Consider the following 15,626-nt stretch of genomic DNA (forward strand, 5'->3'; position numbering starts at 1 on the left):
CCCCCCCCAATACCCTGCTCCTGGGGCTGAGGATTCATCCTGAGCCCGCCCGGCCTGGGGGTGAGGAGTGCCAACCCCCTCTGGGGACACGTGGGGCTGAGGGCAGGGGGGAGAAAGTGCTTGAGTGTGGGGGCCCCAGCGCTGGCAGCCTGGGACCCTGCATGCAGAGACAGCACCCATGGCACAGAGCTGGGGGTGGAGCCCAAACCATGCTGGCGGTGCCAGGCTGTGCCATATCGGCAGTGCCAAGACATGGTGTGCTGGTTGTACTGGGCTGTGCCAAGCCTGGTGGTGCCAGGCTGTGCCAAGCCACGCTGTAGTAGCAATGCCAGGCTTTGCCAAAGCTGCTCCACCCTGGTCATGCAGGCTGTGTTGAGCCACGCTATCTTGGCAGTGCCAGGCTTTGCCAAACCATGCCAGTGGTGCTGTTTGTGCTGGGCTGTGCCAAGCTGTGCCGTGTCAGCTGTGCCAGTGGTGCTGAGCTGCTCTGAGCTGCGCTGTCTCAGCCGTGCCGGGCTGTGCCAGGCTCAGAGTGCCACGCAGGTGCAGTAGTGCCGCAGCTTGCAGGGCAAGATGCCGCGGTTGATCTGGTGGAACTCCACGAGCTGGATGAGGTCGGCGAAGCGGGTTTGGCCATCGTCCATGGTGAAGTAGAGACGACCCTCCTCCTCGCTCTGCCGGGGGGGATGTGGGTCACCCCTGGCACCCCCTGGCACCGCCCCCCCAGCACTCCCCAGCACCCCCTGGCACTCACGGGCAAGATGAGATAGTGTTTGACTCTCTGCAGGTGGCACAAGGACAGGACGAAGCCTTTGGGGTTGCGCTGACTCTCTCGCACCAGGAAGACGCTGAGAGACCCAAGCGGGTGGTCACCACTGGCCTCAGGGCCATTCTCTCCCGGCTCCCTGTGTCAGGGACCCCAGCTTCCCCCTGGCTTCTCGTGTTTCCCCATGAGCCACAGGTCCCCAACCCCTGCCCAGGGTCCCAGGTCCCCCTCCATGTGCCTTGGGGACCCCAAACCTCTCTCAGGGGTCCAATGTGCTCCTTATGAGCCTCAGGGACCCCAAACCCCTCCCCAGTGTCCCATGAGTCCCAGGAACCCCACACCCATCTTAGGGGTCCCACATGCTCCTCCCTGAGCCACACAGACCCCAAATCCTGCCCTGGTGTCCCATATCCCCTCCCATGTGCCCCAGGGACCCCAAATCCCTACCTGGGGGTTCCACGTCCCCTCCATGAGCCACATGGACCCCAAATCCTGCCCTGGTGTCCCATATCCCCTCCCATGTGCCCCAGGGACCCCAAATCTCTCCCTGGGGGTCCCATGTCCCCTCCATGAGCCACATGGACCCCAAATCCTGCCCTGGTGTCCCATATCCCCTCCCATGTGCCCCAGGGATCCCAAATCCCTCCCTGGGGGTCCCGTGTCCCCTCCATGAGCCACATGGACCCCAAATCCTGCCCTGGTGTCCCATATCCCCTCCCTTGTGCCCCAGGGATCCCAAATCCCTACCATGTGGGTCCCCTCCATGAGCCACATGGACCCCAAATCCTGCCCTGGTGTCCCATATCCCCTCCCTTGTACCCCAGGGACCCCAAATCCTGCCCTGGTGTCCCATATCCCCTCCCTTGTGCCCCAGGGACCCCAAATCCCTCCCTGGGGGTCCCATGTCCCCTCCGTGAGCCACATGGACCCCAAATCCTGCCCTGGTGTCCCATATCCCCTCCCATGTGCCCCAGGGATCCCAAATCCCTCCCTGGGGGTCCCGTGTCCCCTCCATGAGCCACATGGACCCCAAATCCTGCCCTGGTGTCCCATATCCCCTCCCATGTGCCCCAGGGATCCCAAATCCCTACCTGGGGGTCCCGTGTCCCCTCCATGAGCCACACGGACCCCAAATCCTGCCCTGGTGTCCCATATCCCCTCCCATGTGCCCCAGGGATCCCAAATCCCTCCCTGGGGGTCCCGTGTCCCCTCCATGAGCTACATGGACCCCAAATCCTGCCCTGGTGTCCCATATCCCCTCCCTTGTGTCCCAGGGACCCCAAATCCCTACCATGTGGGTCCCCTCCATGAGCCACATGGACCCCAAATCCTGCCCTGGTGTCCCATATCCCCTCCCTTGTACCCCAGGGACCCCAAATCCTGCCCTGGTGTCCCATATCCCCTCCCATGTGCCCCAGGGATCCCAAATCCCTCCCTGGGGGTCCCGTGTCCCCTCCATGAGCCACATGGACCCCAAATCCTGCCCTGGTGTCCCATATCCCCTCCCATGTGCCCCAGGGATCCCAAATCCCTACCTGGGGGTCCCGTGTCCCCTCCATGAGCCACACGGACCCCAAATCCTGCCCTGGTGTCCCATATCCCCTCCCATGTGCCCCAGGGATCCCAAATCCCTCCCTGGGGGTCCCGTGTCCCCTCCATGAGCTACATGGACCCCAAATCCTGCCCTGGTGTCCCATATCCCCTCCCTTGTGTCCCAGGGACCCCAAATCCTGCCCTGGTGTCCCATATCCCCTCCCTTGTACCCCAGGGACCCCAAATCCCTCCCTGGGGGTCCCATGTCCCCTCCGTGAGCCACATGGACCCCAAATCCTGCCCTGGTGTCCCATATCCCCTCCCATGTGCCCCAGGGATCCCAAATCCCTCCCTGGGGGTCCCGTGTCCCCTCCATGAGCTACATGGACCCCAAATTCTGCCCTAGTGTCCCATATCCCCTCCCTTGTGCCCCAGGGACCCCACTCCCCACCCTGCTGGGGTCCCGTACCCATCCACCAGGCCCTGACGGCCGATGAGCTGCTGTGTCTCCTCCCGGGAGATGCGCCCGTGGAACCAGGGCTGAGTGCAGTGGATGGCTGTGGGGAGGAGGTGGGGTCAGGACTGGGGATGAGGACCCCCTACGCAGTGTAGGGTGATCCCCCTACCCTTGGTCCCTGGTGCAGGGACTCCCCTCACCCTCACCAGCACTGAGCGGGGAGCTGTGGCAGGCGGCTGGCAAGCTGTACCGGTGTGTTGGCTTCTTCTGGCCATGTAAGGCAAGGACAGAGGGGGTTAGGGTGGGCTGTAGGAACGGGATCAGACCCTCTCCCCGGCATTTCAGCCCCCCCCTACTCACCCTCCAGGCCTGTGCCTCCTCCAGGGCCACGCTCAGCACCTCGCTGGGGTTCTCAATCACCCGTCCCGTGCACCCCGAGAAATCCATGGCCACCAGCGCGTTGTCTGAGACACTTCGCTGCGGGGGGTCGGGGGGTGACCGAGGGGCCTCCAGCGGGATGGGGGGGCTGCAGAGGGGCTGGGGGATGAGGAGGGGACTCACCAGGGGCGTGGGGCCGATCCAAGGGGGCTGGCTTAGTCGTGCCTGCGCTTGCTGGTAGTTGCGGTAGAGCTGCATTCCGTACTGGGGGGACAGAACAGCAGCTGGGGGGGCCTCTGTCCCACATGGGGTGGGGAGAGCGCCCACCCTGCCTAGGGACAGGGACCCCCATATCCACTCCACGTGGGGACAGGGACAGCCATCCCACAGCTTTTCTAGCACAGCTTTTCTAGCACAGGGATGGGGACATCTCTCCAGTGCCACCCAGCACCTTTCAACACCACCCAGCATCTCCCCTCCCACCCAGTATCCCTCCAGCATTCCCCAGCATGCCTCAGCATCCCCCCAGCATCACTCAGAACCATCCAGTATCCCTCCAACATGTCCCATCATCCCTCCAGAATCAGCCAGCACCACCCAGTATCCCTGCAGCATTCCCCAGCATCCCTGCAGCATCACCCAGCACCATCCAGTATCCTTCAGCATCACCCAGCATCCCCCAGTATCACCCAGTATCCCTCCAGCATCACCCAGAATCCCTCAGCATCCCCCCAGCACCTCTCCAGTATTCCCCAGCATCCCTTCAGCATCACCCAGCACCACTCAGTAACCCTCAGCATCACCCAGCGTCCCTGCAGCATCACCCAGTATCCCTCCAGCATCACTCAGCATCCCTGCAGCATCATCCAGCACTACACAGTATCCCTCCAGCATCACCCAGTATCCCTCCAGCATCACCCAGCATCCCTCCAGCATCCCTCCAGCATCACCCAGCATCCCTCCAGCATCCCTCAGCATCCCCCCAGCATCCCCCCAGCATCCCCCCAGCATCCCCCCAGCATCCCCCAGCATCCCTGCAGCATCATCCAGCTCTACCCAGTATCCCTCAGCATCACCCAGCATCTCTGCAGCATCAGCCAGTATTCTCCAGCACCCCTCCAGCATCACCCAGCACCATCCAGTATCCCTCAGCATCACTCAGCATCCCTGCAGCATCACCCAGTATCCTTCCAGCATCCCCTCAGCATTCCTCCAGCATCACCCAGCACCACCCAGTATCCCTCCAGCACCCCATAGCATCACCCAGCACCTCCCAGCATCACCCAGCACCTCTCCAGCACCACCCCATTACCCACCCCGTCCCCTCACCTTGAAGAGGCGAAACGCCGCCATCCAGCAGCTTCGGCTCTGCTCATCCTCACTGCAGAGCAGCTTCAGACCCTTCGTGCCGCTCCGCGCCTTGGAGGGCTGCAGGGAGAGGCCAGAGCCTTCACAGTGCAGCCCTGGGTGGCTTTTAGGGGGCTGCGAACCCCTTGAAGGGGAGGGTGCAGTCACAGAGACCATCCCCCAGCCAGGCAGGGCCATCCCCACCTTGATGCAGAACCCGAACTCAGTGGGTGTCCCGTAGAGCTTCTTGCCCTGCGTCACGTAGTAGATGTTGGACTCGGTGAGGTCGGCGAAGTACTGGAGGTGCCGGGGGTCCTGGGAGGACGGGGTGGGCAGGTGTCAGGGGGGGCTCTGGGCCACCTCACGCCGTGCACCCGCCCCCCTCACCTTGGAGGTGCCCTTGGTGGAGTAGTAGAGGCCCGAGCGGCGCAGGGAGAAGTGGAAGCGCTTCCAGAGCTTGCGCCCCGGCTCCCGCAGCTGCAGGAAGCCCTGGACCTCGGGGCAGCTCCCGGAGTTGAGGAAGTTCTGAGGGGAGAGGAGGGGTTGAGGGGGTCCCCGTGGCATGGCAGGGGTGCCACAGCACAGTAGAACCCCACAGCACAGGGGGTTCCCCATGGCACAGCAGGACCCCAGGGCATGGTGAGACCCTGTGGCACAGTGGGGACCTCACAGAATATTGAGATCCCTGTGGCACAACAGGGACCCCACCATGGGGAGGGATCCCCACAGCACAGTGGGATCCTCGCAGCACAGTGAGGACCTCATAGCTTGTCGGGACCCCCATGGCATGGTGGGGATCCCCATGGCACAGAGGGATCTCCATGGTGCAGAGGGATCCCTGTGGCACAGCAGAAACCCATGGCACAGAGGGATCCTTGTGGCACAGAGGGATCCTCACAGCACAGCAGATCCCCATGGCAGAGGGGATCCCCATGGCACAGGGGATTCCTATGGCACAGGGGGATCCCCGTGGCGCAGAGGGATCCCTGTGGCACAGCAGAAACCCATGGCACAGAGGGATCCCCATGGCACAGAGGGATCTCCATGGCACAGGGGGATCCCTGTGGCACAGGGGGATCCCCGTGGCGCAGAGGGATCCCCGTGGCGCAGAGGGATCTCTGTGGCACAGCAGGATCCTCACAGCACAGCAGATCCCCATGGCACAGGGGGATCCCCATGGCACAGGGGGATCCCCACGAAACAGCCCCTGGATGATACCTGGATGAGCTCAGAGTGTGCCATGCTCTTATTCGCCTCCAGGCAGCTGGACACCATCACCTCGGGGAAGAGGGACTGCTGGGGTGAGGTGAAGAAGGAAGAGGGTTCAGGGGAGACCCGTGGCACACTCAGGGACCCCGTGGGCCACCCCCTTGGCAGCCACGTACCGCACTGCTCCTGAAGAGCTCATACTTGGCGAAGTTCTTGCGGAAGACGAAGCGGCTGTCGGCTCCGGGGGGCCAAGAGCTCTGCACCTCCACCACCGACTCGTGGTCCTCCAGACAGCGCTCTGCAGGGGTTGGGGAGGGGGAAGGCGTTCAGCAGGGTGGCCCCAGCTTGGGGGGGTTGGTAGCAATACCACACCGTGCCACGCTGGCAGCTCACCCAGGCCCAGGTGCTGGTGCAGCTCGACCAGGGCCCAGCTGTGATCCGCCAGCGCCCGCGTGCGCCGCACCAGCGTCTCGCAGAGCTGCCGCGCCGTCGTCCCCGCTGAGGCCTCCAGCGAGCGGCACGCGCCGTCCTCCCCGAACACCTTCACCACCTGCCGACGGGCACCGAGTCAGGGCCCCTCACCCATCCCCGGAACTCCCTTGTCGCGTCCTCCCACCTCCCCGACTCACGTGAGAGGTGCCTTCGCGGGGGGTCCCCTGGCCCAGGGCCGGGCTGCTGAGGATGGGTGAGTTGGAGGGGCTGCAGAGCTCAGGGAAGGGGTTGGGGATGGTGGGCAGCGACGAGGAGCGCGGTTCCTTCTCTGGCGCCAGCCGGCTGTGGGCAGAGAGGGGCTCAGACCCCACCCAGACCACAGCCCCACACCTCTGCCCCCTCCCTCCAATCCACTGGAACCTCTCCCCAAACCTCCATCTGAGACCCTCGGCACCCAGACCCCCACTCACCTGCTAGTGTGGATAAAGAGGGGTTGGGAGCGCTTGACCTCAGGTGGTCCCTCATTCCCTTCCCTCTCGCAGGGGACCCCATCCTGCTCTGGTCCGAGGGGCTCCTGGAGGCTGCTCTGCTGAGCCCCCCCGTCCATGGCGTCATCTGGAGGGGGAAAAAAAGAGGATCCTGCATGCCACGAGGCTCCAGATCCTCATCCCTGGGGCTGTCAGGGCTGGGGGGGCTGTGGCCATGTGTGGGCAGCCCCCATGGGACGCTGTGCTGGGCTCCACATGGGCTGCAGGACACCAGCACAGCGTTGCAGGCAGCTGGTGCCAGAGCACTGCCGGGAGCTGCCCACCCTTGGCACCAACACTGACGGTGTTTTGCTGGCGCCCAGACAAGCAATGAGTCAGCACCCAGTGGCATGACTCAGCACCGGCCCACCTGGGGTACCAAGGTGGCTACCAAAGGGTGGTGAGGCCTGGGGGAGGGGCCCCATTCTGAATGCAGGAGCTGAGGGGCAGGACCACAGCCCCCTACGAGACATCTGAGAATCCCTCAGTGCCAACATGACCCATGGGGGACCCTCTCTACGGCTGTCACCACCTAGAGCTTGGTGGCACCGAGAGAGTCGGGCTGGGGCCAGCGGAGTTGAGTTGGGCTGAGCTGAATTGGGCCAAAGTGAGCTGAGCTGTGCTGAGCTGAGCTGTGCTGGGATTAGTTGTGCCAGGTTGAGCCAAGCCGAGCTCTGCCGATCTGAGCTGAGCCAAGCTGTGCCAGGCTCAACTTTAGCAGACTGAGCTGTGCTGGGATTAGCTTTGGCAGACTGAGCTGTGCTGGCATTAGCTGAGCCGGATTGAGCCGAGCTGAGCTGAGCCGAGTCAAACTGTGCCAGGCTCAGCTTAGACTGAGCTGTGCCAGGCTGAGCTGTGCAAGACTGAGCTGTGCTGGGATTAGCTGAGCCAGATTGAGCCGAGTCAAGCTCTGCCGAGCTGAGCTGAGCCAGCTCAGCTTTGACGGACTGAGCTGTGCAAGACTGAGCTGTTCCTGACTGAGCTGTGCTGTGCCGAGCCGTGCCACAATGGGCGGCCGGGCAAGCTCGGCGCCGGCGGGAGCAGGAAGCGGAGCGTGGCGGGGGCTCAGCCCAGACACCTCGCCGGGTCCGGCCAAACCAGTTCTGGCGGCCGCTCCCAGCTCCACCTCACCACGCTGGCATCCGGGGCGGCCGCGCCGACGGGCCGGGGGCGAGAGAGCGGCGCCCGCCGTGGGAACCGCCGACAGCCCACCCGCCGGCACGGCCGCAGGTCCCCTCCCCGCCCCTCACCCCGCCGGTGGCGACCGGGGCGCGGGGCCAGTGGCCACGCAGTGCCGCGGGGCTATCGGCTGGAGCTGTGTGTGTGGCCCTAGAATGGTTCGTAGAGGGGATGAGGGATGTGCAGAGCGCTGGGACAGCCTTGCTGCGGCTCGGCTCGGCTCGGCACAGGAAATACACGCGTGACGCCCACGGCATCGCTCAGTAGCCACAGGCACGAGTCCGTTGGCCCCGCCGCTCCCGGGCACGGGTTAATTGTTCACCCACTGGCCTCAGCTCAGGGTCCAAGTCCGTGGCCAGGTGGAACCGATGCCATCGTGTGGCTGCTGCCACCATCCCCATACCCATCCCCTGCCCCATCCACCCCGCTGCTGTGGACCCTGGGCAAGCTGGGGGACATGTAAGGTGGCCACAGGGGTGATGCTGCCTCACTACAAACCACGCAGGGGATGCTGGAGGGGGGGTGATGAGGACCACAGCCCTGCCACCCACCTGCTGGCCCACCACCGTGGCCTCAGGTCACCCCAGCGCCAGCCCTGTTGTGGTGGCCATGATGAGAGATGGGACGGGGCGTCCCTGGGGTCTGGGACAGAGGGACCAAGGCCCTGGGACTATGGGGCTCTGAGACAAGGGGGCCAGGGCCAACAGGGTCATGGAGCAGGGAGACCAGAGCTACTGGGTTTAAGAGTCCCCAGGCCACCAGTGTTAAGGGATGGGGTCCCAGGGCTACAGGACAGGAGGATCAGGGCCATAGGTGCTGTGGAAAGGGTCCCAGAGCCACCAGAACTATAGGATGGGGTCCCAAGGCTACACCAGAACTATAGGATGAGGTCCCAGGACCATCAGAACTATAGGATGGGGTCCCCCAAGGCCACCAGAACTATAGGATGAGGTCCCAGGACCACCAGAGCTATAGGATGGAGTCCGAAGGCTACCACGATTATCAGACAGGGTACCAAGGCCACCATGACTATAGAACAAGGTCCCAGGGTCACCAGGAATAGGAGACAGAGTCCCAGGTACATCTGGGCTAAGAGACAGAGTCCCAGGGTCACCAGGATCAGGAGGCAGGGCTAAGAGACCAGGGCCACCAGGGCTATAGGACTACCAGGATTAGGACACAGGGTCCCAGGGACACCAAGGCTAAGAGACAGGGTTCCAAGACTGTAATACAGGATCACAGGCTGACCAGGGCTACAAGACCAGGTCCCAGGGCTACCAGGGCTAAGGGGTGGGTTCCCAGGGCCTCCAGCTGTGGGCAGGGGTCCCAGCGGGCACCAAAGCGTTGTGCTGAGGTGGCCACAGGGTGCGGCGGTGGAGGCTGAGCCATGGCAGGACAGCGGAGGAGGAGGAGGAGGAAGAGCCGGGAGGAAGGAGGCAGGGAAAGGGCACAAGGGCAGCTGCTGGGGTCGGGGAGAGGGGCCGGGGTCCCGTGGGCTGGATGGGGCCGACATCCCGGGATGTCTGGTAACCTGTCCCGGCGCGGGGGAGCCCCCGGCCCAGCCCCGGTTCCTACCTGGAGGCGCCCGCCGCGTCCCGCCGGACCGACCGGGGATTCCTGTTCTCCCCGCCTTTATCTACCTGCGCCTGCCCCCGCCCCCGCCCCCGCCTGACATCATGGCGAGACGGCGCCCGGCCCCCACCCCTCCGCACCCCAGAAACGCTGCTCCCACCCCCCTCATCCCACACCCCACACCCCCAGGGTGTCCTTCCAGCCCCCAGCCTGGTCCTGTGCCAGCATGGGAGGTCCAAACCCCCCCCAAAACCCCCAGCCCACCGGCCCAGGAGGGTGATGGAGAGTTTCCCACAATGCACTGGGGTGACCTCAAGAGTGGACAAAGTTGGGGGGCAGAGGTAGGGGGTGACTGAGGGGGGTAACCGAGGGACTCCCACGGTGGTCCTGAGGGTGTGAGTCCAGGTTCTTGTAGGGTTTGGGCTGAGGCTTCCCTAGGGACCCCACCACATCGGGGTGGGGGGAGGCCATAGGGTCAGCCTGGGGACTGGGGCAGGTGGGGGGGTCTCACGGGGGTCTCGGGGGGTGCCATGCAGGTTGTGGGGTCCCCTGGGTCTGGAGTGATATGAGGAATCCGTGGGGGAGGGCTGTGGGATGGGGGGCCAGAGTGGGACGTGTAGGGGTCCCTTGGAGGACAGAGGGTGCAGTCCCAGGTGGGTGTCCCCAGGGGGTGCTGGGGTGCCCCAGAGGGATCCCCATGGGGCGTTCAGGGGGTCCCCGTGGGGGATGTTGAAGATCTCGTGGGTGATCCCCTGGGGTCTGGGGAGAACCCAAGGCCCTGTGAGACTCCCATGGAGGCATCATGAGTGGTCAGTGGGGGTCTGTGGGGATCCTCAGAGGACTATGGAGCTGCTGCAGGGGTCAGGATGTAGCCCCACAGGGCTCGGTGTGGGTCTCACGAGGCTCAGTGTGGATCCCAAGGGGGTCAGTGTGGGTCCCACGACAGTCGGTGTGAGACTCATGGGGTTCAGTGTAGGTCCCACAGAGCTCGGTGTGGATCCCAAGGGAATCACTGTGAGTCCCATAGAGCTCAGTATGTGTCCCATGGGGATTGGTGTGGGTCCCAAGGGGGTCAGTGTGAGTACCACAAGGCTCGGTGTGGGTCCCAAGGGGCTCAGAGTTGGTCCCACGGGGGTCAATGTGGGTCCCATGGGGGTCGGTTCGGGTCCCATGGGGCTCAGTGTGACCCTGGGTGGTTGGTGTGGCTCTGGGTGGTTGGTGTGGCTCTGGGGGGTCGGTGTGGCTCTGGGGGGGTCGGTGTGGCTCTGGGGGGTCAGTGTGGCTCTGGGGGGGTCAGTGTGGCTCTGGGGGGTCGGTGTGGCTCTGGGGGGGTCAGTGTGGCTCTGGGGGGTCGGTGTGGCTCTGGGGGGTCAGTGTGGCTCTGGGGGGTCGGTGTGGCTCTGGGGGATCGGTGAGGCTCTGGAGGGTCGGTGTGGCTCTGGGGGGGTCAGTGTGGCTCTGGGAGGTCGGTGTGGCTCTGGGGGGGTCGGTGTGGCTCTGGGGGGGTCGGTGTGGCTCTGGGGGGTCGGTGTGGCTCTGAGGGGTCGGTGTGGCTCTGGGGGGGTCAGTGTGGCTCTGGGAGGTCGGTGTGGCTCTGAGGGGGTCGGTGTGGCTCTGGGGGGTCGGTGTGGCTCTGAGGGGGTCGGTGTGGCTCTGGGGGGGTCGGTGTGGCTCTGGGGTGTCAGTGTGGCTCTGGGGGGTCGGTGTGGCTCTGGGAGGTCGGTGTGGCTCTGAGGGGGTCGGTGTGGCTCTGGGGGGTCGGCGTGGCTCTGGGGGGTCAGTGTGGCTCTGGGAGGTCGGTGTGGCTCTGAGGGGTCGGTGTGGCTCTGGGGGGTCGGTGTGGCTCTGGGGGGGGGTGTCGGTGCGGTCCTCCCGCCAGCAGGCGGCGCTGCGCTGCCGGGCCGGAGCAGACGAGCTGCGGGAGCTGCGGAAGTGCGGCGTCACGTGGCCGAACCCGGAAGCGGCGGCGGGCGGCGGCACCGGCGGCCATGAGCAGCGGCACCGGCACCGGCACCGCGGCGGCGGGCGGGCCCGAGCCCGGGTCAGAGCAGAGCGTCCGCATCGTGGTGGAGTACTGGTGAGGCCCGGGAGCCTTCCGCCGGTGCCGCTCCGCCGCCCGCGAGGGGTCGCGGCGGGGCCAAGAACCGGGGTGAATGGAGCGGGAGCGGGGCGAGAGGCCTTCAGCACCTACAGGGATCGAGGCGGGTGTGAGAGGGACGGAGGGTGGGAGGGATCGGGGGTGGGAGGGATCATGGGGGTCGTGGGAGGGAGGTGGGGGGGATGGGAGGGGTTTGAGAGTGCTAGGGGCTGGGAGGCATCGTGGGGGACATGAGGGTGCTGGGGGGTGGGAGGGAACGGGGGGGGATGAGGGTGCTGGGGGGTGGGAGGCATCATGGGGGGGATGAGGGTGCTGGGGGGTGGGAGGCATCATGGGGGGGATGAGGGTGCTGGGGGTGGGAGGGATCGGGGGGGGATGAGGGTGCTGGGGGTGGGAGGCATCGTGGGGGGCATGAGGGTGCTGGGGGGTGGGAGGCATCGTGGGGGGGATGAGGGTGCTGGGGGGTGGGAGGGATCGGGGGGGGATGAGGGTGCTGGGGGTGGGAGGGATCGGGGGGGGGATGAGGGTGCTGGGGGTGGGAGGGATAGTGGGGTACCAGGGGCAGAGACTGGGGGAGCTGGGATGGGGTGTACGAGGCACTTGGGGGGGGGTTGGGTGCTTGGGGAGGGATGAGGGGGTGGGCTGAGGAGTCGTAGGGGAATGGGTTAGAGAGGGGTTGGGGTGATATAGGAGGTGGGGGAGGCTTTAGGAGGATTTAGGGGATGAGGGGGCTGTTGTGAGGGATGTGGGGGTACAGGCAGCAGTCGGGGGGTGGGTGCTGGGGGACTCCTCAGATTGACTGGGGGGGCATGTGGGCTCAGGGTGGTGCTGGGGGCTTTCCTCCCTTCTAACACAGACTCAGCTCTCACTCTTTCCCCCTCCCACCACTGCCCCCAGCGAGCCCTGTGGCTTTGAGCCCACATACCAGGAGCTGGCCAGCGCTGTGAAGGAGGAGTACCCTGACATAGAGATCGAGTCCAGGCTGGGGGGCACAGGTAAGGGCCTGGGGGAGGCTGGGGATGACCTGTGCAGGGGTGCAGAGCCTGGGGATGGGGCGTCTGCCAGGTTTGTGCCTCTCAGATGCTTGTGGGAGGGGTTTGGGACAGCCTGTGGGGTGGGGGCACAGGTCACAGCTCAGCTCCATCTGCTTTTAAGGTGCCTTTGAGATCGAGATCAATGGGCAGCTGGTCTTCTCCAAGCTGGAGAATGGAGGCTTTCCCTATGAGAAGGATGTGAGTACAAGACCCCCTGGGGAGGCTCATCTACCCTCTGAGCTCCCCTAGAAATGACTTTTTCCCTCCACACCTCCATTTCACACCCCCTGCCTGTGTCTGAGCACCAACACAGCCTCACACTCACCTCAGGCATCACCCACCTTCCACCTCCCCAAACCCCATGAGCTGGTGGGGGAGTTCCTAGACCTGCAGCCATGGTATGGCCACGATTCAGGCCTGTGGTGCTGCTTGGAGGAGGTTTCTGGAGCTGTGATCTGGGCTCATAACTGGCTGCTCCTGGCTTGGATGCTGGGGGGAACGCTGGCTGATGGCTGGTCCCAGACAGTGGTGAGGGATGGAGGTAACTCCAGTTGGTGGCTGGGACCAATGGTGTTCCCCAGGGCTCAGTGTTTTGTTTGACACCTTTATCAATGGTCTGGATGAGAGGATCAGTGCACCTTCAGTCAGTTTGCTGATGCCACCAGGCTGGGCATGCGTGTAGATCTGCTTGAGGACAGGAAGGGTTTTCTGAGAGCCCTGGGCAGGCTGGAGCCATGGGCTGGGGGCAGTGGGGTGAGGTTCAGCAAGGGCAAGGGCTGGAAAGGGCTCTTGGCCCACAACAACCACAGGCAACACTCCAGGCTTGTGGATGTGTGGCTGGAGGGAAAGGGCCTGGGGGTGGTTGGTGCCAGCAGCTGAACATGAGCCAGCAGCATGCCCAGGGGGGCAAGAAGCAAAGGGCATCCTGTCTGGGATCAGCAGTGGGGTGGCAGCAGGAGCAGGGCAGGGATTGTCCTCTGTGCTGGGCCCTGGGGAGGCTGCAGCTCCAGGGCTGTGCTCAGTGCTGGGCCCCTCACTCACTGCCACAGGGACACTGAGGGGCTGCAGCGTGGCCAGAGCCGGGCACAGAGCTGGGGAAGGGGCTGGAGCACAGGGGTGCTGGGGAGGGGCTGAGGGAATGGGGGTGTTGAGCCTGGAGAAGGCTGAGGGGAGACAGGAGCCCTCTCTGCAGCTCCCTGACAGGAGGCTGTGTTAGGGTGGTAGGGTTCATCTCTGCTCCCCAGTAACAAGTGACAGCACCAGAGGGAACAGCCTCAAGTTGCCCCAGGGCAGGTTGAGACTGCAGCTGAGGCAGAACTGTTTCCCTGAGAGGGGTGTCAGCCCCTGTGCCAGGCTGCCCAGGGAGCTGGGGCAGTGCCCAGCCCTGGAGGGATCCCAAAGCCGTGGGGCTGAGGTGCTGAGGGCCGTGGGTCGGTGGTGGGCTGGGCAGGGTGAGGGCAGGGCTGGGACTGCAGGAGCTCCAAGGGCTTTTCCAACCACAGTGATTCTGTTTTGGGCCCGTTGTGGGGAGTTCCTGGAGCTGTGGCTCATTCAGGCCCACGCTGCTGCCAGATCTCCCCGTGCTCCCAACCACTGCATGTGTGCCCCCCTCCCCCAGTGCTTCCCCCCCAGCCCACAGCATCACCCCCTCCCTCCCTCCCTCCCTCCCTTCCCTCTGTCTCTGCAGCTGATTGAGGCGATTCGCAGGGCGAGGAATGGGGAGCCACTGGAGAAAATCACCAACAGCCGCCCCCCCTGTGCCATCCTGTAGCCCCCCCGGCCTCCCTCGCCCCCACCTGCCCTCCCAGGAGCAGCGGGGGGCTGTGGAACACCCCTCAGGGAACGTCACTGGGCTGGGCAGAGCGGTGACACTGGAGGGGGGCAGCTCCCTGCCTGCTGTGCCTCCCCTCACCCCCCAACAGCACACTGGGGCTCTCCCCTCCCTCAGTGCTGGGAATTTCGGGGTGTCCTTCCCCCCACCTCCCCGCTTCCTCCATGAGCCCTCAGGGGAGCCACACTGGGGCTGCTGCAGCTCCAGCCCTCCCCAGGTTAACACAGAGGGGGGAAAAGATCCCTCCTGCTGGGAACAACGTGATTTGTTAATGATTAAAGTCCCTCCCGGCCCTGTCGGAACCGGTGTGAGGGCGGCAGGGACTGGCTGGGGGACCCCCTCAGCTCCAGCCCCGTGGCCCAGAGGTGGATTTGCTGGCCATCAGCATCCCCCTCGCTCCCCCTTCTCCTCTCCCTCCCCGCCTGCCATGACTCTGCCCTCCCCAGGGGTGGCTGAGCCCAGCGGAAGGGCTCCTATTTATTGTGTACTGCGCATAAAGCCCCTGGCCCCAGGCTGAATAAAAAGGAGGGAGGAAAATGTGGCCCCTGTGGTGTGCCTCGAGTTCTTGTGGGGGTGGTATGTGGGCAGTGGGGGGCAGATCAGGGCCTGGCTCCAAGCTGTGGGACCTGGAGAAGGCTGATGGGGAGGGTGTGGAGGCTCCTTCTCAGGAGGTTTCCAACCCCACCTGGACACGTTCCTGTGCCCCCTGAGCGAGGGGAACCTGCTGTAGCAGGGGGTTGGGCTGGAGGAGCTCTGCAGGGCCCTTCCAGCCCTCACCCTGCTGGGGGTCTAGGATTTCTACCCTCCCCATAAGCGGCTCCTGCCCCTCGTGCCGTGGCAGCTGAGGCCGGGAGGGACAGAGGGGTGTCCCCCGGGGCAGTGCCAGGGAAGAATAACACAGGGAATAAACCACACAGAAGACCAAGGGAGTAGAAAACAACAGCAACAAAAAAAACCAACCCATGTACAAGTATCAAATATACATCTGGGGGCAGGAGGTGGCTGTGAGAGGAGCCAACACCCCGCTCAGTGCCAGTCCGTGTCTGCCAGGGCTGGGGGCAGCGAGGGCAGAGGCACAGCTCCACCCAGGCCGTGGCTGAGCTGTTGGGTGCTGGGGGAGGGTTTGTCCTTCACGCCGAGCTCCCTGGGCACAGTCTGAGCGCCGTGTGGCACGTGGGTCAGCCGGGGCGGCCCCAAGCACCCCGTGCTGCTCCGTTATCCCCTTGCACACACGTTGCCCGCTGGCCCCGGGCTCTCCCAGCC

General features: G+C 64.8%; 2 protein-coding genes across 2 annotated transcripts; one reads left to right on the forward strand and one right to left on the reverse strand.

Annotated features, from left to right (window-relative positions):
* Nucleotides 1–527: 527 nt before the first annotated feature.
* On the reverse strand, nucleotides 528–6,729 carry GRB7 (growth factor receptor bound protein 7). The gene is made up of 14 exons (XM_062018241.1): nucleotides 6,593–6,729; nucleotides 6,320–6,464; nucleotides 6,084–6,240; nucleotides 5,867–5,988; nucleotides 5,700–5,777; nucleotides 4,869–5,006; nucleotides 4,686–4,796; nucleotides 4,464–4,562; nucleotides 3,318–3,398; nucleotides 3,117–3,233; nucleotides 2,963–3,023; nucleotides 2,769–2,856; nucleotides 755–848; nucleotides 528–674 (listed from the first exon to the last, which is right to left on the reverse strand). Exons 1-14 carry the CDS (start codon nucleotides 6,727–6,729, stop codon nucleotides 528–530), a joined length of 1,575 nt encoding a protein of 524 aa, XP_061874225.1.
* Nucleotides 6,730–11,369: 4,640 nt separating this feature from the next.
* MIEN1 (migration and invasion enhancer 1) lies at nucleotides 11,370–14,905 on the forward strand. Its single transcript, XM_062018250.1, has 4 exons — nucleotides 11,370–11,477; nucleotides 12,396–12,493; nucleotides 12,654–12,730; nucleotides 14,220–14,905. The coding sequence occupies exons 1-4, from the start codon at nucleotides 11,389–11,391 to the stop codon at nucleotides 14,301–14,303; spliced, it is 348 nt and encodes a 115-aa protein (XP_061874234.1). The 5' UTR covers nucleotides 11,370–11,388; the 3' UTR covers nucleotides 14,304–14,905.
* The last annotated feature ends 721 nt before the right edge of the window (nucleotides 14,906–15,626 follow it).

This window comes from Colius striatus, chromosome Z (assembly GCF_028858725.1).
Source record: "Colius striatus isolate bColStr4 chromosome Z, bColStr4.1.hap1, whole genome shotgun sequence".
Taxonomy (NCBI): Eukaryota; Metazoa; Chordata; class Aves; order Coliiformes; family Coliidae; genus Colius; species Colius striatus.